Source organism: Oryctolagus cuniculus, chromosome 2 (genome assembly GCF_051225735.1).
Source record: "Oryctolagus cuniculus isolate XC-2025 breed Fujian yellow rabbit chromosome 2, ASM5122573v1, whole genome shotgun sequence".
Lineage (NCBI taxonomy): Eukaryota > Metazoa > Chordata > Mammalia > Lagomorpha > Leporidae > Oryctolagus > Oryctolagus cuniculus.
Genome location: NC_142868.1, coordinates 68,516,116 through 68,542,837, shown reverse-complemented (window position 1 = coordinate 68,542,837; position 26,722 = coordinate 68,516,116). Strand labels below are relative to the sequence as shown.

Here is a 26,722-nt window from a genome sequence, read left to right as displayed (position 1 = left end):
ACCATCAAATTATTAGAGACAATTGGGTAAACTGTGCAAGACACTGGCATAGGCAAAGACTTCTTGGAAAAGGCCCCAGAAGCACAGGCATCAATGCCAAAATTGACAAATGGGATTATATCAAATTGAAAATTTTCTGGACTGTAAAACACACACGCAGCAAAGCAAAGAGGCAACCAACAGAATGGAAGAAAATATTTACAAACTAGGCAACTGATATATGATTAATACACAGAATCTAAAAAGAGCCCAAGAAACTCAAGAGCAATAAAACAAACCATCCAATTTAAAAATGGGCAAATGATTTTATCAGGCATTTTTCAGAAGAGGCAATTCAAATGGCCAACTATCACTTGAAAAAATTCTCAGGATCACTAACCATCAGGGAAATGCAATCAAAAGCACAATGAGGTTTCACCTCACCCCAGTTAGAATGGATTTCATACAGAAATCAACAAAGAATAAATAATGGTGAGGATGTAGGGGAAAAGATATCCTAATCCACTGTCAGTGGGAATGTAAGCTGGTACATCCACTGTGGAAGACAGTATGGAGATACCTCAGAAATCTGAATATATTGGGGCTGGCACTGTGGCAAGGTAGGTTAATCCTCTGTCTGCAGTGCCAGCATCCCACGTGGGCATTGATTCTAGTCCCAGCTGCTCCTCTTCCCATCCAGCTCTCTGCTATGGCCTGGGAAAGCAGCAGAAGATGGCCCAAGGGCTTGGGTCCCTGCACCCACATGGGAGATGTGGAAGCTCCTGGCTCCTGATGGGCCTACGTCCAGGAGTTGCGGCCATCTGTGGAGTGAACCAGCAGATGGAAGACCTTTCTCTCTGTCTCTCCCTCTCACTGTCTATAACTCTACCTCTCAAATAAATAATCTTTTAAAAAAATTGAATATAGCCTTACCATGACACCGCCATCCCATTCCTGGGAATTTACCATAAGGAAATAAAATCAGCATATGCATACAAATTATATACCTATGTATATTGTAATTCCTCTGAAGGAAATCATGTAGTTCTCAGCCACATTAAAAACACTGATCTATACTGTAAAAGAAGTATTGATGCTGGGGCCAGTGTTGCAGCACAGCATGTTAGGCCACTGGTTAACAATGTCAGCTTCTCCTAAGAGCATGGGTTTGACTCCTGGCTTACTCCACTTCCAGTCCAGCTCCTTGCTAATGTGTCTGGGAAAGCAGTGGAATACGGTCCAAATTCTTGGGTCCCTGCACCCATGTAGGAAACATGGATGGAGTTCCTTTTCTCCTGACTTTAACATGGCCCAATCCCAGGTATTGTGGCATCTGGGGAGTAAACCAGTGGACAGATCTCTCTTCTCTTCTCTCTTCACTGTCTTTGAAAATATACCTTTCAAATAGATAAATCTTACAAAAGAAATAAAGAAGGAGAGAGAGAAAGAGAGATGGAAGGAAAGGAGGAAGGAGGGGAGGGAAAGAGAAAAAGGAAGGAAGAAGAAAAGAAGAAAGGAAAAAAAAGAAGAGGTTTGAAGGTTTTGCATATGTCATTCACATATATTAGAGGTAGCAAAAAATCGGTATGGAGACTCATTAAAAAAACATTGTGGTAGATCTCTTTAATGATGGCTATAAGTTTTTGGAAAATTTGCTAATAGTGGGGATGGAACTGAAAGAATATGGATTCAAGAGATATTTATGATTTAGATATTTACATTAATAGAAGCTACTGATGGATTGAACATGGCTGAGACAAATTGGTAGTGTAAAGAAATCTTAGGTTTCTTTCTGATGCTTTAATGGAAGTGCTGAATGAAGAGAGACAGAGACAGAGATAAAGACAGAGACACAGATACAGATACAGACACAGGCATGGACACAGATTGAAAGAGGATGGGAGAGAGGGAAAAAGAGAGAGATGGTTTTTGTCTATTTTTTGATGGTGACAGTCAAGAGAGAAGAGCTAAAAAGTTTGGCTTTAGGCAGTGCAAATACAGTGCTTGTCATAAGAACATATAAGATGATTTGTAGATATTTGGATGTATGAATTAGAATATGTTAAAAGCCCCAAATTGAAAATAATTTAAAAAACTATCAAAAAGCATGTATATTGGAAGGAGTGCACTCATAAAATGTCAAATTGTGAAATACTATTTAGACTGAAAAGATAATGACATGAATACATGTAAGGCATTATTAGTGCAATGGAAAATATTTCATTATAGGTGGACTGAAACTTCAGCTTCAGTGTGAACTAAGAACCAGTTCTCTGTCCAGAGTCTTGTTATTCAAGTGATCAGATGTGTTTTACTGTTCCTCTTTTATATACAAATTTCTTGGCCATATGTTAAATTTTAGTCTCCTACTGAAAGCATGAGCTTTTTCCCTCTTTACAGCTGGATAAATCTAGAGCTTGGTTCATATTTGAAAGTCTGGACTTTGTCCACAACAAAAGATGTGACACAAAATATCTTTCATATATGCATCTATATGTTTGATATGCAGACATACATGCTCACATATGTAAAAGTAAAATATATAGTATATACTGTGAGCTTCCAGTGTCATGATGGCTCTGAAGATGCTCTGAAAAGTATGAAATTCTATCCTGATGTGAGATGTTCTTGTAATACTATTTGATTTGTACATACATATACTACAGTGTTTGGGAGGAGGGTAGGAAAGAAGGGGGGTTTTAATATGCAAATCTGTAAAATAACTTCCTCAACAGAGCAAGATTTTTATCACTGCACCATGAAGGAGGAGAAATTATTGTGCTTTGCTGCTAATTACCCTAAGGTATTTGACTGTTTACAAAGAGTAAGTAAAAGTAAACAAATACTGACATTTCTAATACTGAGCAAATTCCTAATTTCTTGCTTTGTATTAGCAACTTTTTAATGTACCAAGTATCTCCAAAATACCTTAAAATTTGCAGAGTGCTTCACATACATGCTTTCATTTGGATTTCATAGTAATACCCACATTATTTTGTTTATTTCAAGAGAAATTATCTTATTTAGAAAGTAGCAGGATTGTGACTCAAAACAACTTCTCTGGTTCCCTGTCATATGCTCTTTATTTCCTAAAGGTTGCCTTGTAGATTTTTTTTTCTTTTGCTTTTTAATCCTAGAAAGCAATGGGACAGTATTTTTCATTTGTGCATTTATATTATAATAAAAGCCTATGTTCTAGGAATTATATTTTTAGTACTCCTGCCAGTGAATTTTAAAAATATTTATTTTAGATGTGGGAAAAATATAATTTTGCCTCTTAACTTGCTCAGGAAGAGAAAGGGGTCTATGACCGCTGACCCATAGTGACTATATTAATAAGCAGTAGATAGAAAGTGTAAAAGCAATACAGAATCTAAAGTTTTCATCTAAAGTCAGAGCAATTAGAATGATAGTATCTCACACTTACTGAACACTTATTATATGCCTGGCACAATTTAACTCCTTCAATTTTTTGAATTATTTAATTTTCAGGGTAATCAATGAAATAGATATTATTCCTGTCTAAACACAAAACACAAAGAAATGGCCACACAGAAACCATGATTCTTTAGGAGGCAAGGTTCTAATGGGAAAGTTAAACATTCTAGGACTACAAATGTAGAGGAAATAATGATTCAAAGACTGAAAATGGTTTTAAAAGAGGGGAAAAGATTTCTCAGGTTTCACAAATTCTATCCACATATAAAAATTTAGTTATTCCCATTTTATTGGGAATGATTGAAACCGTCCTTACTGTATACTGAATTTTACAAGTAACCTCTATGATTATAGAACTATTTCATTAAAAATGTACAAAATAAATGTCTTCTGCTTCTCAAAATTAGGTGCTTTTCTGAGTATTGCATGAACCCTGTATCTTTACTATATCCACACTGTCAACCACTCATTTTTTAAAAAAAACAATTTGAGAGGTAGGGATGATAATGGGTTTTAGGGTCCAAACAAACTTTCAAACTCACCCAACACCATGAAGTGCTCATATTCTACAAAGGAACACCTTGCAGACATTGTATTATACACACACCTGTACACAAGGACACAAAGGCACACACACAATATTTGAAGGAATGTGCCCGAAGGTTTCTCTACCTACAATTCTGTTTCTTGCCGAGGATGGAAAGAAAGTTGATGGATCATCAATGAGGAAGAGCTCTTGACGATGTCTGCTGAACTGGGCAGCGAAATATTCAGGATGAGGATACTTCACACTCGCTGGAAGTTTCACAGCCGAAAGCATATAGGTCAATGGAGTGTCCTCATTTTGGGGAACATCACTTTCCTTAATAGGCATTTTGATTCCCAATACTTCAGCATAAGTAACTAATACCTCCCAAGGAGCATGGATCTTGACAAAGTAAGTCCTTCCATCTTCAGAGTCCTGCATTGTAAAAAGAGGAAAAAGAACACAAAGCTTCCTGAAATATTTGTTATTGAGATGATTGAGGAAAAGAAATAAAATTTTACAAAATCTCAAACATGTACAAGTATTTTCAGTTAATTGAAATTTTTTCAGCAAAACTTTTAGGAAACCAAATTCTCAAAACGTATGCTTACATAAACAAGGGCATAGGTACATATAATATATATGTATATGTGTGCATGTGTGTGTGTATGTATGAAGGAGAAACAGAAAGAGAGAGAAAGAGAAATTCATGAGACTCCAAGGTGGCAGAAGGGAACAATGTGCTGTGCTAGGATAGGGATCAATAGCAAAACAAACAAACAAAAAATGGCGTAGGAAGTGTGCTGTAATGGGAGAATCAGAGAACACAAAAATGGAGTTTCTACAGAGGGAAGAGGAATGCCATGGGCCTATGTGGAAGCTGCAGGCACACAGCATGAAAATGGACACAACACACTAAGCAGCCAAGAGTCAGAGTGGGGTAGCAGCTTAGAGATGGAGGTGAGACCAAACTGCGATAACCTGTATTGATATAGCCAGAAGACGAGTATGGTGTGAGTCTGGCCTGGAGACCTAAGGTACTTGCAGACCCAGCAGAAGTAAAAGGGGCACATTTATCTTATCCCATCTTCTCTACAAAAGTGGTCAGCACCCAGCTGGAAAAGGGAAGTGACATTTTGGGCTCCAGCCGAAGCCATGGAAGCCTTTGTGTGTATGTATATCAACTGGCTGTGACAGGATACCACTTAAAATTGATCAAAGAACTAAATCTACAACTCAATACAATCAACTCATTAATGAACATTAGAGAAACTCTGCAAGACATTGGGATATGCAAGACTTCTTGGAAAAGACCTCACAGCACAGCCAATCAAAGCCAAAATTGACAAATGGGATTCCATCAAGAAGCTTATACAATGCAAAAGAAACACTCGGCAAAGTGAAGAGGCAACCAACAGAATGTGAGAAGATATTTGCAAACTACACAACTAATAAAGGGTTAATATCCAGAATCTATAAAGAGCTCAAGAAATTTAAAATAAAACAAACAATCCATTTAAGAAATGGGCCAAAGACTTTGATAGGCATTTTTCAACAGAGGAAATTCACATGGCCAATAAACACTTGAGAAAATGCTCAGGATCACTAGCCATCGAGGAAATGCAAATCAAAACCACAATAAGGTTTAGCCTCACTCCAGTTAGAATGGCCATGAAACAGAAATTAACAAATGAAAAAAGCTGGTGAGGATGTGGGGAAAAAGATATCTTGGTCCACCATTGGTGGGAATGTAAACTGGTTGTAACCACTGTGAAAGACAGCATGGAGATACCTCAGAAATCTGGAGACTAAGACCTAGTGAATGAGTGGAGCTCATGAACTGGGACTGTGAAAAAAGGAAAAAAAAAAATGAGAGTGTGTGAGAGAACTCACAGTGTGGCTGAGATGTGAGTACTCTCAGTGGGAGACACCACAAACTCGAGCGGCCTTGGCTACTCAGTGAGAGACACTGCAGGAGGATCTGAGCTTACACTGAGGACTGCAGAGATCCTTTGTGTGATCCTTGGTACAGAGCAGACGAATATTATTCCCATTGGGGCTAGTGCTCAGGCACTGATCGCCATCGAGAAGAAGAGCTCAGCTGAGTGGAATTACTTCCCTTCTGATTAAAAACAGAGAGAGAGAGAGAGAGAGAGAGAGAGATTTATCACACCCAACCTGGGTTTGTCACCTTAAGCACACCCTTAACCCTGAAGAACTGAAGAGAAGAGCTCTCTGGCCAAACCCACCACAAGACTCTAGAGAGTCACTGAAAGCAGACAGTCCCCTTTTTATCTTAAGAGTCATAATAAAATGAAAAAAGTAGCCACAGTGGAAAAAAAAAAAGAAAATAACAAGTATCTCCACAAATGGCAAACAACAAATGCAACAACTGAGGGGACAAGAACAAGGAAGACAACATGACGCTCCCAAAAGAACATGATAATTAATACAAGATTATGAAGACAATGAGATAGAAGAAATGAAAGAAATAGAACTCAAAATAATTTATGATAAGAATATATAGAAGTAATCAAAAACAAATGCATGAGGGCCTGCACCGTGGCTCACTTGGTTAATCCTCTGCCTGTGGTGCCAGCATCACATAAGGGTGCTGGCTTCTAGTCTCTGTTGCTCCTCTTCCATGCCAACTCTCTGCTGTGGCCCTGGAAAGCAGTGGAGGATGGCCCAAGTGCTTGGGTGCCTGCACCTGTGTCGGAGACCAGGAAGAAGTACCTGGCTCCTGACTTCAGATCTGTGTAGCTCTGTTCACGGCAGACATTTGGGGGGTGAACCAATGGAAGGAAGACCTTTCTCTCTGTATCTCTCACTGTCTCATTCTATCTGTCAAATAAATAAATAAATAAAAAGAATCATTAAAAAAACACAAATGCATGAAATACTGAAATCCATGCGGGACATGAAAGAAAATCTCTCTTATGAAAATGAAATCTTAAGGAGGAATCAAAATGGAATGAGGAATTCAATAGAACAAATAAAAAACACAGTTGAGAACCTTAAAAACAGAATCAGTGTGGCAGAAGAGAGAATATCGGACTTAGAAGACAGAGCACAGGAAAGCATACAGTCAAACCAAAGAAAAGAAGAGGAAATTAGAAATCTAAAAAATATGGTTGGGAATCTACAGGATACTATTAAAAAACCCAACATTCAGGTTTTAGACGTTCTGAAGGCATGGAGAGAGAGAAAGGAGTAGAAGGCCTTTTTAGAGAGATACAAGCAGAAAAATTCCCGTCTTTGGAGAAATAAAAAGACATCCAAGTACAGGGAGCACACAGAACTCCCATTAAACATGACCAGAAGAGATCCTCGCCATGACACATTGTAATCAAACTCACCACAATGAAACATAAAGAAAAGATTCTAAAATGTACAAGAGAGAAATTACTCTCAGAGGATCTCCAATGAGACTCACAGCAGACTTCTCATCAAACCCTACAGGACAGGAGGGAATGGTGAGACATAGCCCAAGTACTAAGAGAAAAAAACTGCCAGAATATTATATCCTGCAAAGCTCTCATTTGTGAATGAAGGTGAAATAAAGACCTTTCATAGCAAACAGAAATTGAAAGAATTTGTCACCACTCATCCAGCCCTGCAAAAGATGCTTAAAGATGTGTTACACACAGAAACATGGTCATCACATGAAAGAAGGTAAAGGAAGAAAATCTCTCAGTAAAAGATCACAAGTTCAAAGCATATATTAGAAATACATTTGGAAAAGTGGCAGGGAAAAGTCACTACTTATCAATAGTCGCATTGGATATAAATGGCCTCAACTCTCCAGTTAAAAGACACAGACTGGATGAATGGATTAAGGAACAAAACCCATCTATTTTTTGCCTACAAGAAATACATCTTTCCTAGAAAAGTGCATGCAGACTGAAAGTCAAAGGGTGGAAAAAGATATTCCACGCCAACAGAAACCAAAAAAGAGCTGGTATGGCCATATTAATATCAGAAAAAATAAATTGTAACACTAACACTGTTAAGAGAGACAAAGAAGGGCACTATATAATGATTAAAGGATCAATTCAACAGGAAGATGTAACTATTATAAACCTGTATGGACATAATAATAGGGCACTGGTTATTTAAAAGATATGCTAAGGACCTTAAAGGGAGACTTAGACTCCAATACAATATCATTGGGGGACTTCAATACTCCACTTTCAGCTAAGGACAGATCAACTAAACAGAAAATCAGCAAGGAAACAGCAGATTTAATTGACACTATAGCCTAAATGGATCTAACAGATATCTACACTTGAAGAATACACATTCTTCTCAGCAGTACATGGAACCTACTCTAGGATTGACTAGGCCATAAAGCAAGTCTCAGCTAATTCCAAAGAATCGAAATCATACCATGCAGTTTTCTTAGAGGACAATGGAATGAAGCTGGAACTTAGCAACTCAGGAATCCTTAGAGCATATGCAAACACATGGAGACCGAACAATATGCTCCTGAATGAAGAACAGGTCACAGAAGAAATCAAAAGAGAAATCAAAAACTTTCTGGAAGCAAATGAAGATAACAACACAACATATCAAAACTTACGGGATACAGCAAAAGCAGTGTTAAGAGGAAAGTTTATAGCAATAGGTGCCTATATCAAAAAACTGGAAAGGCACCAAATAAATGAGCTATCAATGCATCTCAAGGATCTAGAAAAGCTGCAGCAAACCAGACGCAAAACTAGTGGGAGAAGAGAAATAATTACAATTACAGAAGAAATCAACAGAATTGAGTATGAAAAAAAAACATTACAAAAGATCAGCCAAATGAAGAGTGAGTTTTTTGAAAAAATAAACAGTTGACACTCCATGGACACAACTAATTAAAAAAAAGGAGAGAGAAGTACCAAATAAATAAAATCAGACATGAAAAAGGGACTGTAACAACAAACACCAGAAATTACTACAAAGAGTTGTATGCCAGCAAACAGGGAAATCTATCAGATATGTTAGATTACTGGACAAATACAACATACCTAAATTGAACTATGAAGACAACCTAAACAGACCCACAATTGAGACAGAAATTGAATCAGTAATAAAGGCCATCCTGGCCTGCGCCGCAGCTCATTTGGCTAGTCCTCTGCCTGCAGCGCCTGCACCCCAGGTTCTAGTCCAGGTTGGGGCACTGGATTCTGTCCCAGTTGCTTCTCTTCCAGTCCAGCTCTCCTCTAGCCCTGGAAGGCAGTGGAGCACAGCCCAAGTGCATGGGCCATGTACCCATATGGGAGATGAAGAGGAAGCACCAGGCTCCTGTCTTCGATCAAGCAGTGAGCCAGCCGCAGTGACCAGCCGTAGCTGCCATTTCAGGGGTGAACCAATGGAAAGAAGACCTTTCTTTCTGTCTCTCTCTCTCTCACTGTCTAACTCTGCCTGCTAAAAAAAAAATAATTTTAAAGGTACCTCTCAACAAAGAAAAGCCCAGGACCAGAGGCTTCAATGCTGAATTCTGCCAGACATTTAAAGGAGAACTAATTCCAATTCTTCTCTAACTATTCAGAACAACTGAAAGAGAGGGAATCCTCCAAAATGCTTTTTATGAGCATCACCTTAACCTAAACTTGAAAAGGATGCAGCAGAGAAGGATAATTACAGACCAATTTCCCTGATGAACATAGACGCAAAATCCTCAATAAAATTCTGACCAATACAATGCAACAACACATCAGAAAGATCATCCACCCAGACCAAGTGGGATTTATCCCTGGTATGCAGGGATGGTTCAATGTTTGCAAATCAATCAATGTGATACACCACATTAACAGACTGCAGAAGAAAAACAATATGATTATTTCAATAGATGCAGAGAAAGCATCTGAGAAAATTCAACACCCTTTCATGATGAAAACTCTAAGCAAACTGGGTATAGAAGGAACAATCCTCAATGCAATCAATGCAATTTATGAAAAAATCATGGCCAGCATACTACTGAATGGGGAAAAGTTGGAAGCTTTCCACTGAGATCTGGTACCAGACAGGGATGCCCACTCTCACCACTGCTATTCAATATAGTTCTGGAAGTTTTAGCCAGCGCCATTAGGCAAGAAAAAGAAATTAAAGGGATACAAGTTGGAAAGGAAGAATTCAAACTATGCTTCTTTACCGATGATATGATCCTTTAGGGGATCCAAAGTACGCTGAAGCAAGACCCCTACCTTACACCTTACACAAAAATACACTCAACATGGATTAAAGAGCTAATTCTACGATCCGATACCATCAAATTATTAGAGAACATTGAGAAACCCTACAAGATAAAGGCACAGGAAAAGACTTCTTGGAAAAGACCCCAGAGGCACAGGCTGTCAAAGCCAGAATTAACAACTGGGATTACATCAAATTGAGAAGTTTCTGTACCGCAAAAGAAATAGTCAGCAATGTGAAAAGGCAATGGACAGAGTGGGAAAAAATATGTGCAAACTATGCAACTGATAAAGGATTAATAACAGAATCTAAAAAGAGATCAAGAAACTCCACAACAAAAAAAAACTAACAATCCACTTAAGAGATTGGACCAGGACCTAAATAGACATTTCTTTTTTTATATAAATTTATTTATTTTTTATTTGAGAGTGAGAGTTACACAGAGAGAGGAGAGGCAGAGAGAGAGAGAGGAATTCCTTCCGATTGTTTACTCCCAAATTGGCTGGAAGAGGCAACAGCCAGAACTGCGCTAGACATTTTTCAAAAGAGGAAATCCAAATGTCCAACAGACACATAAAAAATATTCAGGATCACTAGCAATCAGGGAAATGCAAATCAAAACCACAAGTTCACCTCACCCCAGTTAGAATGGCTTAAATATAGAAATCAAGAAACAACAGGTGCTGGCGAGGATGTGGGGAAAAAGGGACACTAACCCACTGTTGGTGGGAATGCAAACTGGTAAAGCCACTATGTGAGTCAGTTTGGAGATTTCTCAGAAACCTGAATATAGCCCTTCCACATGATCCAGCCATCCCACTCCTTGGAATTTACCCAAAGGAAATTAAATTGGCAAATAAAAGAGCTGTCTTCACCTCAATGTTTATTGTAACTCAATTCACAATAGCTAAGACCTGGAATCAACCTAAATGCCCATCAACAGAAGACTAGATAAAGAAATTATGGGATATGTGCTCTATAGAATACTAAAGAGCACTAAAAAAATGAAATCCAGTCATTTGCAACAAGATGGTGGAATTTGGAAAACATCATGCTGAGTGAATTAAGCCAGTCCCAAAGGGACATATATCATAGGTTCTCCCTGATCTGTGACAACTAACTGAGCACCTAAAAGGAAACCTGTAGAAGGGAAATGGACACTATGAGAAACAATGACTTGATCAGCCCTTGTCCTAACTGTCGAGGAACAACTTAATACTCTATCCCTTTTAGTATGTTTTTCTAATTAATATTATTGGTTGAACTCTTTGATTAACACATAATTATTCTTAGGTGTTTAAATTTAACTGAAAAGTGGCCCCTGTTAAATATAAGAGTGGGACTGAGAGAGGGACGACCAGTACAGTTCGGCACATGCTCTCTCAGACTTACTCCTAATGGTAGAGCTAGAAACATGCCAGGGGATTCCAACTCAATCCCATCAAGCTGGCATGTACCAATGCCATCTCACTAGTCAAAGTAATCAGTTTAAGTTCATAATTGATCATAATGATAGGATTAAGTGTCAAAGGATCACATAAACAAGACCAGTGTCTGCTAATACTGATAGAATTAAAAAGGAGAAAACGATTTAACGTGGGAAGCAGGCTACACAGCAGAATCATAGAATGAAAGGTGTCCTAAACAGCATTCTGGCCTCAGAATCAGCCCTTAAGGCATTTGGATCTGGCTAAGAAACCCATCAGAGTTTCTCAGGCATGGAAAGGCAAGACACTCTGGCAAAAAAAAAAAAAAAAAAAAAAAAACCACCCTAAATGAAAGATCTCTGTGAGTGAGATCCCACTTGCCACTTATGTGGAAGACTTGGACTGTGTTGATATAGCCAGAGGAAGACCATGGTGTGAGTCTGGCCTGGATTGTGGTCTGGATTATCTGGCCTCATTGCGGATAAGAGTGCTCTATCTCAAACAATATTTAAATAAATAAAAATTTTACAAAATAAGATTCAGGTATAAATATATATTGAAACTTACCCTCTTGTCTTCAATTTCCAATTCAAGACCTGATTTTCGGAGATTTTGCTCAAATTCTTTTCTTCTTTCCTTTAGCAAAACAAACAGAATTATGCAGAATACTTTTATTCTTATTTGTTCAATGAGAGACTTGGTACACGATGGCCAAACTTCTAAGTGTTCTGTGTCCCACCCCAGTTATTTTAAAAAGGCCTCCGTGTATTACGTCAAACTTAATGTCATGTACTGTTTTCCATCTGTACAATAATTCCCAATAATCATAAAAATCCAATATATCCTATAATCTCTGGGAAATATGCAGCAGAACTTTTAATGGAAGACATATAAAAACTTTACTGAATAAAATACTGCTTTTTAAATAAAAGCTTTACAATAAGACAAATATATCATGCTGTTATTTGGGATGACTCAGTATTACAAAGTTCAATACTCTGCAAATAAATTATATATTTAATTCAACTTTAAGCCAAAATGTCAATATGACTTTTTAATCTTGAAGGATAGAATGGCTTCACACAGAGAAAAATCAAATTAAACTATAGGTCATTAGTTCACATAATCAAATTATGTAGACTTAAAAACAATTCACTGATCATCAATATTTTTGCTTGAACTGTGAGTAAAGTATAACAAAATACACACTAAAATTTTAAAATACTTAATTACAGTATCTTCAAACACTAATCTTCAAATAGGCATGTCTTGAGTATGTATAATATGTTTTTTAAAAAGCTAGGAGAGAGGATTTTGAATGTTTTCACCAAAATGAGGGTAGATATTGAACACTGTACAATATAGGCCTGTATCAGGGCCTGCGCTGTGACACAGCAGGTTAAAGCCCTGGCCTGCAGCAATGGCATCCCATACGGGTGCCGGTTCTTGTCCCAGCTGCTCCTCTTCTGATCCAGCTCTCTGCTATGGCCTGGGAAAGAAATAGAAGCTACCCAAGTCCAAATGACATAAAGAGAAGATTCTAAAATGTGCATGAGAGAAATGCCAGATTACTTTCAGGGGATCTCCAATTAGACTCACAGCAGACTTCTCATCAGAAACACTACAGGCTAGGAGAGAGTGGTAAGATATAGTCCAAGATTAACAGAAAAAAAAAAACTGTCATCCCAGAATATTATACCCTGCAAAGCTCTCATTTATGAATGAATGTGAAATAAAGAATTTCCATAACAAATAGAAATTGAGGGGACAGCTCTGTGGTGTAGCAGCCGCCTGCAGTGCTGGCATCCCGGACATTGTTTCCAGACCCAGTTGCTCCACTTCTGATCCAGCTCTCTGCTATGCCTGGGAAAGCAGCAGAAGATGGCCCAAGTGCTTGGGCCCCTGCACCCACATGGGAGACCTGGAAGAAGCTCCTGGCTCCTGGCCTCGGATCATCACAGTTCCGCCTGTTGTGGCCAATTGGAAATGAACAAGCTGATGGTAGACCTCTCTCTGTCTCTCCTATCTCTGTGTTACTCTGGTTTTCAAATAAATCAATAAATCTTTTAAAACAAAAAATGAAATGGAAAGAATTTGTCATCACCCATCTAGCCCTACAAAAGATGCTTACTGATGTGCTGCACACAGAAACATGGTCATCACTACAAAAGAAGGTAAAGGAATAAAATCTCTCAGTAAAAGATCAAAGGAAGTTCAAAGTAAAAATTAGGAATATTTTTGGAAAAATAGCAGGGCAAAGTCATTACTTATCAATACTCCCCTTGATTGTAAACGGCCTCAACTCCATAGTCAAAATACTAGACTTGTCAGCACCGCAATTCACTAGGCTAATCCTCCGCCTGCGGCGCCAGCACACCGGGTTCTAGTCCCAGTCGGGGTGCTGGATCTGTCCCTGTTGCTCCTCTTCCAGTTCAGCTCTCTGCTGTGGCCCGGGAGTACAGTGGAGGATGGCCCAAGGGCTTGGGTCCCTGCACCCACATGGAAGACCAGGAGGAGCACCTGGCTCCTGGCTTCAAATCGGCACAACGTGCAGCCATAGCGGCCATTTGGGGGTGAACCAAAGGAAAAGGAAGACCTTTCTCTCTGTCTCTCTCTCTCACTGTCTAACTCTGTCTTTCAAATAATAATAATAATAATAAAATTTAAAAAAAGACCAGACTGGCTGACTGGATTAAAAAATAAAACCCATGTATTTTCTGCCTATAAGAAACATATCTCACCAACAAAGATATATGCAGACTGAAAGTGAAAGGATGAAAGAAGATATTCCTTGCCAAAAGAAACCAAAAAAGAGCTGGTATAGCCATCTTAATATCAGAAAAATATTAACTTTAACAGAAAAACTGCTAAAAGAGTCAAAGAAGGGTACTATATAATGTTTAAGGGATCAAATCAACAGGGAGATGTAACTATTATAAACGTGTATGCACCTAATTACAGGGAACCTGGCCAATTAAAAGAAATATTAAGAGATTTAAAGGGAGACTTATACTCAAATACAATAGTATTGGAGGACTGCAAAGCTCCACTTTCAGCAATGGACAGATCAACCAGATGGAAAATCAACAAGAACACAGCAGAATTAATCTAACTATAGACCAAATGGAACTAACAGATAACTACAGAACTTTTCACCCTACAATTCCAGAATACACATTCTTCTCAGCAGTGCATGGATCTTTCTCTAGGATTGACCATATACTAGGCCATAAGCAAGTTTCAGCAAATTCAAAAACTGAATCATACCATGAATCTTATTGGACCACAATGGAATGAGGTTGGAAATCAGGAAGTCAGGAATTTCTAGAGCATATGCAAATGCATGGAGACTGAAAAACATGCTCCTGAATGAGAAGTGGGTCATAGAAGACATAAAAAAAAATAAAAAAATTTCTGGAAATGAATGCAGATGACAACAAAACATATCAAAACTTCCATGATACAGCAAAAGCAGTGAAAAGAAGAATGTTTATAGCAATAGGTGTCAACAGCAAGAAATTGGAGGTCAGTGCTGTTGCTCAGTCAGTTAAAGTCCTGGCCTGAAGCGCCAACATCCCATATGGATGCCAGTTCAAGACCCAACTGCTCATCTTCTGATACAACTCTCTGCTATGGCCTGGAAAAGCAGTGGAGGATGGCCCAAATACTTGGGCCCCTGTACCCACATGGGAGACCTGGAAGAAGCTCCTGGCTCCTGGTTTTGGATCAGTGCAGCTCTGGCAGTTGCTGCCATCTGAGGATTGAACCAGCGGATAGAAGACCTCTCTCCTGTCTCTACCTCTCTGAAACTTTTCAATTAAATAATATAAATCTTTAAAAAAATTGCAAAAGCACCAAATAAATGAGCTATTGATGCATCTCAAGGATCTAGAAAAACAAGAATAAACCAAGGCCAAAACTACTAGGAGAAAAGAAATAATTAAAATTAGAGAAGAAATCAACAAAATTGAATCCAAAAAAAAAACATAACAAAAGATCAGCAAAAGGAAGAGCTGGTTTTTTGAAAAATAAACAAAAGTGACACACCAGTGGCCTAATTAACCAAAAAGACGACAGAGAAGAACAAAATCAGTAAAATTAGAGATTAAAAAGGAAATGTAACAATAGACACCAAAGAAATAAAAAGAATCATCAAAAATTATTACAAAGAGCTATATGCCAAGAAGAAATAGATTCATGGACACATACAATCTACCTAAATTGAGCCATAAAGACATAGAAAACCTAAATAGACCCATAACACAGGCAAACAAAGAAAAGCCCAGGACTGGATGGCTTCAATGCTGAATTCTACCAGACATTTAAGAAGAACAAATTCCAATTCCTCTCAAGTTATTCAGAACAACTGAAAGAGAGGGAATCCTCCCAAATTCTTTCTACAAAGCCAACATCACCTTCATTCATAAACCTGAAAAAGACGCAACCGAGAAAGAGAATTACAAACCAATTTCCCTGATAAACGTAGACACAAAAATCCTCAACAAAATTCTAGCCAATCAAATCCAACAACACATGAAAAGATCACCCACCCAGACCAAATGGGATTTATCCCTGGTATGCGGGGATGATTCAACATTCGCAAATCAATCAATGTGATACACCACATTAACAAACTGCTGAAAAAGAAAAACCCCACATGATTATCTCAACAGATGCAGAGTAAGCATTTGACAAAATACAATTTCCTTTCATGATGAAAACTCTAAGCAAATTGGGTATAGAAATAACATTCCTCAATACAATCAAAGCAATTTATGAAAAACCTGTGGGGAGCAATCCGGACTGGACTAAGTTACTGGAATTAAGACTTATTCTATGCATCTGCTCTCCCACAATATGGCGCTGGGAGAGAAGTAAACAGCTTCTGCACAGCTGCCTCCAGTTCAATCAATAAACTGTAGGACTTGCTCCTGATTGGAGAGCAGCGTACTCGGCGTGTGGGCAGCCGAGTTAGGATTGGCGGAGGAGGACTATAAAGGAGGAGAGAGACGGCATGCACCAGGAACATCTAAGGGGAACATCTAAGGGGAACATCTGAGGGAACACCTGTGCAGCCCCCCGAGAAAGCCGGCCGGCGGTGTGCCGCTCCCCTGCGGAAGTGGGGAATGTGGCCAGGGGGAACTGCCCTTCCACGGAGGTGGAAGGGATAGTAGCCAACCCGGGAAGAACCAGCAGCAAACCCGGGGAGGGCCGAGCAGACGAAAGAACAGCGCAGGGTCCTGTGTCGTTCCTCCACGAAGAGGGGGAGCGACAAAACCCACAGCCAACATTCTATTAAATGGGGAAACGTTGGAAGCATTCCCAGTGAGATCTGGTACCAGACAGGGATGGCAACTCTCACTACTGCTATTCAATATAGTACTAGAAGTTTTTTGCCAGATCCATTAGGCAAGAAAATGAAATCAAAGGGATGCAAATTGGGAAGAAGGAAGTCAAACTATCCCTCTTTGCATAAGACATGATTCTTTATATAGAGGATACAAAAACTCCACTAAGAGGCTATTGGAACTCATAGAAGAGTTTAGTAAAGTAGCAAGATATAAAATCAGTATACAAAAATGAACAGCCTTTGTATACACAGACAATGCCACAGCTGAGAATGAACTTCAAGATTAATCACATTCACAATAGTTACAAAAACCATCAAATACTTTGGAATAAACTTACCCAATGAAGTTAAAGATCTCTACAATGAGAATTACAAAACCTTAAAGAAATAGAAGAAGACACAAAAAGAAAAATGGAAAATTCTTCCATGTTCATGGATTGGAGGAATGAATATCATCAAAATGTCCAATCTCCCAAAAGCAAGGTACAGATTCAATGTGATATCAATCAAAACACCAAAGACATTCTTCTCAGATTTAGAAAAAATGGTGCTGAAATTCATATGGAGACACAGGAGACCTCGAATAGCTAAAGCAATTTTACACAACAAATCAAAGCCGGAAGCATCACAATACCAGATTTTAAGACATACTACAGGGCAGTTATAATCAAAACAGCCTGGGACTTGTACAAAAACAGATGGATAAACCAATGGAACAGAGCAGAAATCAATCCAAACATCTACAGCCAACTTATAATATTTGATCAAGGAGCTAAAACCAATTCCTGGAGTAAGGACAGTCTATTCTACAAATGGTGCTGGGAAAACTAGATTCCCACATGCAGAAGAATGAAGCAAGACCCCTACCTTACACCTTACACAAATATTCACTCAACATGGATTAAAGATCTAAGCCTACGTCCTAACACCATCAAATTATTAGAGAACATTGGAGAATTCCTGCAAGATATTGGCACAAAGACTTCTTGGAAAAGACCCGAGAGGCACAGGCAGCCAAAGCCAAAATTAACAATTAGGATTACATCAAATTGAGAAGTTTCTGAAAGGCAAAAGGAACAGTCAGGAAAGTGAAGAGGCAAATGACAGAATGGGAGAAATTATTCACAAACTATGCAACTGATAAAGGATTAATATTCAGAATCTAAAAAGAGATCAAAAACTCCACAACAACAAAACAAACAACCCACTTAAGAGAAGGGCCAAGGACTTAGACAGACATTTTTCTTTTTTTTTAAGAATTATTTATTTATTCAAAAGTCAGGGATATACAGAGAGAAGAGAGGCAGAGAGGCAGATAGAGAGTGATCTTCCATCCAATGGTTTACTCTCCAGATGGCCGCAATGCCCAGAGCGGCACTGATCTGAAGCCAGGAGCCAGCAGCTTCTTTCGGGTCTCCCACATGGGTGCAGGGGCCCAAGGACTTGGGCCATCTTCTACTGCTATCCTAGGCCACAGCAGAGAGCTGCATTGGAAGAGGAGCAGCCGGGACTAGAACACGCACCCATATGGGATGCCAGCACTTCAGGCCGGGGTGTTTACCTGCTCTGCCACAGTGCCGGCCCCATTAAACAGACATTTTTCAAAGAGGAAATCCAAATGGCCAACAGACACATGCAAAAATGTTCAGGATCACTAACCATCAGGGAAATGCAAATCAAAACCACAATGAGTTTTCACCTCACCCCAGCTAGAATGGCTTTCACACAGAAATCAACAAACAACAAATGCTGGTGAGGATGTAGGGAAAAAGGTACCCTAATCCACTGTTGGTGGGAATGAAAACTGGTAAAGCTAGCATGGAAGACAATTTGGAGGTATGTCAGAAATCTGAATATAGTCCTACCATAGGACCCAGCCATCCCACCCTTTGTAATTTTCCCAAAGGAAATAAAATCGGCAAATAAAAGAGCTATCTGCAGCTCCATGTTTATTGCAGCTCAATTCACGATAGCTAAAACATGGAATCAACCTAAATGCCAGTCAACAGAAGACTGGATAAAGAAATTATGGGATATGTACTAATGGAATACTACATAGTGGTAAAAAAAAAATGAAATCCGGACATTGGCAACAAAATTGATGAATCTGAAAAAATCATACTTAGTGAAATAAACCAGTCCCAAACAGACAAATATCATATGTTCCCCCTGATCTGTGACAACTAGTAGAGCACCTAAAAGGAAACATCTAGGAGTGAAATTTACACTATGAGGAACAAATATTTGAATAGCCCTTGTCTTGAGTTTAGAGGATCAGTTTATTATTTTAGTTTTTTTACTCTTTTCTTTTTCTACTTAATATCATTGGTTGAACACTTTACTTAACACAGAATTACTCATAAGTCTTTAAATCCAATTGAAAATTGATCACAGTAAAAAATAAGAGCCCAAATAAGAGAGGGAGGAGATGTACAGTTCGGCAGACGTTCCCTCGGACTTACCCCTAAGGGTAAAGCTAAAAATTTTGCCATGGGACTCCTAATTCCATTAAAGTGGGTGCTAATGCCATCTTACTAGTTAAAGCGATCATTTTAAGCGTGTAACATATATATAGGAATAAGTGTCAAAAAAATCACATAAATAAGACCAAGTGTCTGCTAATAACAACAGGTGGAATTAAAAAGGAGAGAACGATGCAACATGGGAAGCAGGCCACACAGCAGACTCAGAGAATGACAAACACCCTAAACATCACTCTGGCCTCAGAATCAGCCCTTAAGGCATTCAGATCTGGCTAAAAAGCCCATGAAAGCATTTCAGGCATGGAAAGCCAATACACTCTGGCAAAGAATGATCTACATGAAGGATCTCTATGAGTGAGATCCCAGTGGAAAGAAGGGTCCGTCAAAGAAGAGGTACCTTTCTCCAAAGGGAGGATAGAACTTCCATTTGATTATGGCCCTGTCTAAATACTGATGGAGTTTGTGGACTCAAGAGGCTTCCATAGCCTTGGCGGCTCATAAGAGCATCAGGTGATCACTGACATCATGAATAAGAGTTTCAATTGTTAAATCAACAAGAGTCACCATGCACTTGCTCCCCATGTAGGACCTCTGTCCTTAATGAGCTGTTCTATGATAATTAACAGTAAAACTTGTCTTCAAACAGTATTTATACTTTGTGTGTCTGTGTCTGTTGAAATCTTTACTTAGTAAAGAGTTGGTCTTCTGTATAAAAAGATAATTAAACATGAATCTTAATGAAGAATGGAATGGGAGATGGAGCAGAAGGTGGGATGGGAGTGGAAGTGTGAGGGTGGGTATGGGGAAGAATTCCTAAAGCTGTACCTATGAAATTAATATTTATTAAGTAAAAGCTTTCTAAAAAATAAATAAAAGTGAACAAAGAATATCAGCTTTGAAAGTGTCAATTGCCATAATGAAAATAAAATAGGATCATAATTACAATATAATACAAAGTCCACTGCAGATTGGATAAATTCATCCTACAATTTCAAAATAGTATTTTCACTGAAAAGATTTTTATTATTTTCAAAAACTCCCGCAATTTGGTGGCCACACTTAATATCTAATGTGAGCTGTCTAAAATACCTCAGCTTCTTGGAGGAGAAGTAAAAGGACTTTGTCTCTAAAACATCCAGTAAATTTAATTGGCATCACACATTCATTACTCGGCTGCCTATTTTGTAGTCTTTTCACTCAGTTTCAGCTTTCAATAACACTTCGGAAGTCTCTGACTTTTTACAACGTAATTCAATGTGAATATCCACATCAAAATATAGAATATACTTCTTTTTGTTATTCTTGTGTTTCTCACATAGGCACTTACCGCTTTTATTTCTGCATCTTCCCTTAAGTCATCAACATAGGAAAGTACAAAATCAATTTGCCTAATCCCATCTCGGAAGAAGATAGAATCTTTGCTTTGCTCATTTTTTTTGAAACTGTAGGAGACATAAATGGCACAATTTTAAATTCTATTTTTATTCTCAAGTGGCAAAAAACATGGAAATGATTACCTAATATTTGTTTTCTTAAAGATTTATTTCATTTCTTTAAAAAGCAGACTGACAGAGAGAGTGAGCAAGAGGGAGAGAGACACAGAGAGAAAAAGATCTTCTCTCTACTGCTTTACTCCCTAAATGGTTGCAACAGCCCAGGCTGGGTCAGGTCAAATCCAAGAGCCTGGAACTCCATTTAGATTTTCCACGTGGGTGGTAGAGATCCAAGTATTTGGACCACCTTCTTGCTGCCTTTCCAGGATCTTTAGCAAGAAGCTGGATCAGAAGTGAAACAGCCAGGATTCATTGCTCCAATAGGGAATTACAGCATTGTGAACAGTGGCTTAAACTGCTGTTCCACAATGCAGGCTCGATTATCTAAAATTTGGTCACCAATAAAACAAAATAAACATGCAGTTAAAGATTAGAAAGCTGGGAGCCTGCTAGTTGGTCTTATAGCAAGTAAATACTCATGCAAATTAATCTTTAACACTGATTTCTCACGTGAAACAAAATCAATCCTGTGTTTAAATCTATACAAATTCGCTTGCTTTAATAACTAAACTTAAAACTTTAAATTTCATATGCTGTGTTGCCTGTTAATTATTTCTCTTTCAAAATAGCAAAAACACTAGAGAACTCCTAAAAGAATTTTATGTGTGGCTGATTTGGCTTTTCACAGTTAATATAAAATATGTAATACTTAATATTATTATATTATATATAATATATTATATAATATAATTATATATAATATATTATAATATAATTATATGTTATATAATTATATAATATTAATTATATATTAATTATATTAATTAATTGATTAATATTAATTATATATAATTAATAATATATTATAATAAGATATATAATTATTATATAATTATATTATATAATAAAATATATTTATAAAAATTATATGATATAATAAAATATTATATAATAATATTTTATTATATTATATATTGTATAATATATATTATATTATAATATATTATATATATTATATATAATAGCCTAAGTGTGGCACATAGAATTACAGAAATAGATGATTTATTGGATGTCAATGAGGCACCTTTCCAATTGCTTTAGCTAACCCATGAATAGGAAGTTCGATGATTTTAATCTTCACAACTGGTATTTCTTTTCTTCTTCTTCTTCTTCTTCTTCTTTTTTTTTTTTTTTTGACAGGCAGAGTGGACAGTGAGAGAGACAGAGAGAAAGGTCTTCCTTTTCCGTTGGTTCACTCCCCAACGGCCACTGCGGCTGGCATGCTGCAGCGGGCACACCGCACTGATCCAAAGCCAGGAGCCAGGTGCTCCTCCTGGTCTCCTATGTGGGTGCAGGGCCCAAGGACTTAGGCCATGCTCTAATGCACTCCTGGGCCACAGCAGAGAGCTGGACTGGAAGAGGAGCAACCAGGCACAACTGGTATTTCTAATAGTTTATGTCTGTAAGTATTGTTTTATAGTATTCTATACCATTTTTCACCTAAGTCAGGCCAGATGGATCTCCCATAAAGACAGCGGATGTAAGTCAGTCAGGTATGAATAAGTTAGGAAGCTCATGTTCAATTTGTGGTCATGTTCAATTTGTGGTATTTTATATCTATGTAACAGCTATTATTACATATAAGTTTGATTGAAAATCACTTTGGAAAAGAAAAGGAAACAAAGCAAAACCAACAAAACCATTCATTCTTGTAAGTCATCATAGTATTAGCTTATCTTATGAAATTCATCAATTTGTGGAAGCCAATTAGAACAAATGGTTCTAATTTGACTATATTTACTCAAAATACAAAATCAGAAGGAAAAAGCAATAGTTCTCTTGCCCTATGTCTGTAGCAGCCATATTTGTGTGCATGTATGTAAGAATTTTGACATCTACCATATTTATAAGTGATCATATTATACAAACAAGCTCAACTGTGATCCAGAAGGGTGGTACTATTGATTGAAGATGTGCAAAGGGGACAAAATTTACACTCCATTTTTGACAAAGACTCAACAAAATACCTAAGAGAATAGGGATTCTAATTCTTTTCCTGAGTGTACAATAATAATGAGTATATTTATTTTGTTCCTTAGAACCAGGATGACTTAGGATGACCCAAACTTCTATCATTATGTGGTATTTTAAGTTTAAGCTGTGAATTTTTTTCTTAATATAAAGAAAAAGAAACATCAGTAACCTTGTAAATCACCATGAGGTACATGTCTTAAGACAGTTAAAAACCAGTTAACTGGGGCAGAAAGATCTTACTTCTGTTATATATAACTGAATGTTATTAAAACACATTGTGCTTTTTTTGGGCTCCAAACATGCCATTTATATCTTTAGATCATATTTTATAGTATGAGTATTTGTGCTCATATTTAACTTGTGCTTAGAAATGCCTATTTATAAAGGAACAAACATCTGAGTGGCTTCTCTGAATGATGTAGTTATTCTTAGATACATAAATCTATATTCCTGGTGGCTTGATAAACCTCTGAAGCTATATAGATTGTGCATGTGTGCGTGTGTGTGTGTGTGTGTGTATGTACATTTTTAGAAAGACGGTATAGATTCCATCAGATCTAAAAAAGATTAAGAATCATTATTCTGAAACTTCAATTCCCTGGGAACTAGGTATCAGTGAGAAAGTCCCAACAAATCAACAGTACTCCTTGGAAGAAAAATGACCCATGCTATTGCTGCAGCCATCCAGAGCAAAAGCAGCATCATTCAGCGCTGGTTTTTACCATAAGATGGTGCCACAGGAACAAATTGTACCATTTTGCAGGCTGTGAAGCAACCGATAGAGAGTTAGGATTTCCTACCCAGAATTAAAGATTCCAAGAAACATATACACAAACTTTAGTATGATCACTCTATAATTGTTTATCTGTGTGTGTGATATTCAATCCTGGAGGGGAGAGAGGTAGCAAGGAGGAAAGAGGGGGAAAAAATTGAAAGAAACCAATAGCCAATGGGCAAGAGACTTCAAATTCCCAGAACTCCTTTTTGAACATTTTATTTATTTTAACTTTATTTAAAAGGGAGGGAGAGAGATGGGGAGGGGGGGGAGGAGGAGGGAGAAGGAGAGGGAGAATATGAATCTTCCATCTGCTAGTTCACTCCCCATATGCTTGCAACAGCCAGGGATGGGCCAGACAAAAGCTATAAGCCTGGAACTCAATCAAGGTCTCCCACATGAGTAGCAGGGACCCAAGTACTTGAGTCATCATCTGCTGCCTCCTAGGTTGCACATTACCAGGAAGCTAGAGGAGCTGTGACTTGAACCAAGCACTCCATCATAAGATGTGAGCAACCCAAGCAGCATCCTAACTGCTGTGTCATATGCCCTCTCCTCCCTAAATCCTTTAAAGGATAGCTTTAAATAATAAATATTTGTGGAACTTAATTAAGAAGGAAAGAGAAAAAATGATAATGAAGAAAAACATTGGAATAATAAAAATACAGAGTAAAATGGATAGGCTGTTATGTATACCTTGATAGTTGATTGATCAGGCAAAGAAAACAGAATTACTATAATTATACTGAGATGATGCAGATATTACATATGCAAAAGTTTATGTATATATGTATAGAAAGCTTACACAGAGTTTATTTTAAAAATATCTCATGACTTCCTAATATACTAGAAGAGAAAATATCATTTAATTTTTTAAATCATGAATTGTCTCCAATCTTCGATTACCATAATCATTATTTAAAATACCAAGGCAATTACCAAAAAATATCTTGGATAATCAATGATATTTGGGAGGCATGCGTTTGTTGTGGAAGTTAAGATGTTGTTTGGACACCAGCATCTCATTTTGAAGAGTCTGGATTCAGGTCCTGGCCCTGCTTTCATTCTAGCTTCCTTCTAATGTGCACTCTAGGAGGTAGATGGTTATGGCTCAAGTACCCGGGTGCCTTCAACTCATATGAAAAACCTGTTAGGAATCTGGAAAACATTATGCTGAGTGAAATAAGCCAGTCCCAAAGGGACAAATATCATATGTTCTCCCTGATCGGTGACAACTAACCAAGCACCAAAAAGGAAACCTGTTAAAGTGAAATGAACACTATGAGAAACGGTGACTTGATCAGCCCTTGCCCTGACTGTTGATGAACAACTTAATACATTATCCCTCTTAGTATTTGCTTGTTTGTTTGTTCTACTTAATACTTTTGGTTGAATTCTGTAATCAATACACAGTTATTCTTAAGTGTTGAGACTAAACTGAAAAGTGATCCCTGTTAAATATAAGAGTGGGAATAAGAGAGGGAGAAGATGTATAATTTGGGACATGCTCAATCTAACTTGCCCCAAACAGTAGAGTTAGAAAGGTACCAGGGGATTCCAATTCAATCCCATCAAGGTGGCATGTACCAATGCCATCTCAGATCAGCCAGATCTGACTAGTGAGATGGCATTGGTACATGCCACCTTGATGGGATTGAATTGGAGTCCCCTGGCACATTTCTAACTCTACTGTTTGGGGCAAGTCAGCTTGAGCATGTCCCAAATTGTACATCTTCTCCCTCTCTTATTCCCAAACTTATATTTAACAAGGATCACTTTTCAGTTAAATTTAAAGACCTAAGAATAACTGTGTGTTAATTAAAGAGTTCAACCAATGGTATTAAGTAGAACAAAAAATACTAAAAGGGATAAAGTATTAAGTTGTTCATCAACATTCAGGACAAGGGCTGTTCAAGTCACTGTTTCTCATAGTGTCCATTTCAGTTCAACAGGTTTCCTTTTTGGTGCTTGGTAGGTTGTTATTAATCAGGGAGAACATATGGTATTTTTCCCTTTGTGGCTGGCTTATTTCACTCAGCATGATGTTTTCCAGATTCCTCCATTTTGTTGTAAATGACAGGATTTCTTTGTTTTTTTTTTTGTTTTTTTTTTTTTTTTTTACTGCTATATAGTATTCTATAGAGTACATGTCCCATAATTTCAGTCAGGAAAGTGAAGAGGCAACCGACAGAATGGGAAAAAATATTTGCAAACTATGCAACAGATAAAGCCTTAATAACCAATCTACAAAGAGATCAAGAAGCTCCACAAAAACAAAATGAACAACCCACTTAAGGGATGGGTCAAGGACCTCAGTAGACATTTTTCAAAAGAGAAAATCCAAATGGCCAACAGACACATGAAAAAATGTTCAAGATCACTAGTCATCAGGGAAATGCAAATCAAAACCACAATGAGGTTTCACCTCACCTGGGTTAGAATGGCTCACATACAGAAATCTACCAACAAATGATGCTGGCAAGATGTGGGGAAAAAGGGACACTAACCCTCTGTTGGTGGGAATGCAAACTGGTAAAGCCACTAGTGAAGTCAGTCTGGAGATTCTTCAGAAACCTGAATATAACCCTACCATACAACCCAGCCATCCCACTCCTTGGAATTTACCCAAAGGAAATCAAATCGGCAAACAAAAAAGCTGTATGCACCTAAATGTTTATTGCAGCTCAATTCACAATAGCTAAGACCTGGAATCAACCCAAATGACCATCAACAGTAGACTGGTTAAAGAAACTATTTCTTTGTGTTCTTAAGGAGGATGAAGACATAATTTTGAACACATGCCAATTTTTGTACTACTGTATTAAATAGGGCAGGTGAAGCTCTACTATGGGGAGCATTGAAATTTCAAAAATAAAAACTTTAGGTTCTCTATGCAGAAATACAAAAAGATGAATATCTTCTATGGTATTAAATTGATACCAAAACTGTTGGTTAGAATCGTGGGAAACTGCAGTCTCTAAATACATGCTCCAAATCCCATTTCATATGTATGTGATGCTATCTACTGTGGCCC

At 37.8% G+C, this 26,722-nt stretch overlaps 1 protein-coding gene across 1 annotated transcript in view; it reads right to left on the bottom strand.

Annotated features, from left to right (window-relative positions):
- The window catches only part of LOC149127815 (uncharacterized), a 90,849-nt gene that overhangs the window by 37,233 nt on the left and 26,894 nt on the right, over positions 1-26,722 (bottom strand). The window contains exons 4-5 of the mRNA XM_089327011.1: positions 12,121-12,189; positions 4,094-4,378 (exon numbers count right to left, since the gene is read on the bottom strand). Coding sequence (XP_089183137.1) covers positions 4,094-4,378; positions 12,121-12,189 — 354 coding nt within the window. The remainder of the gene's footprint in view (positions 1-4,093; positions 4,379-12,120; positions 12,190-26,722) is intronic.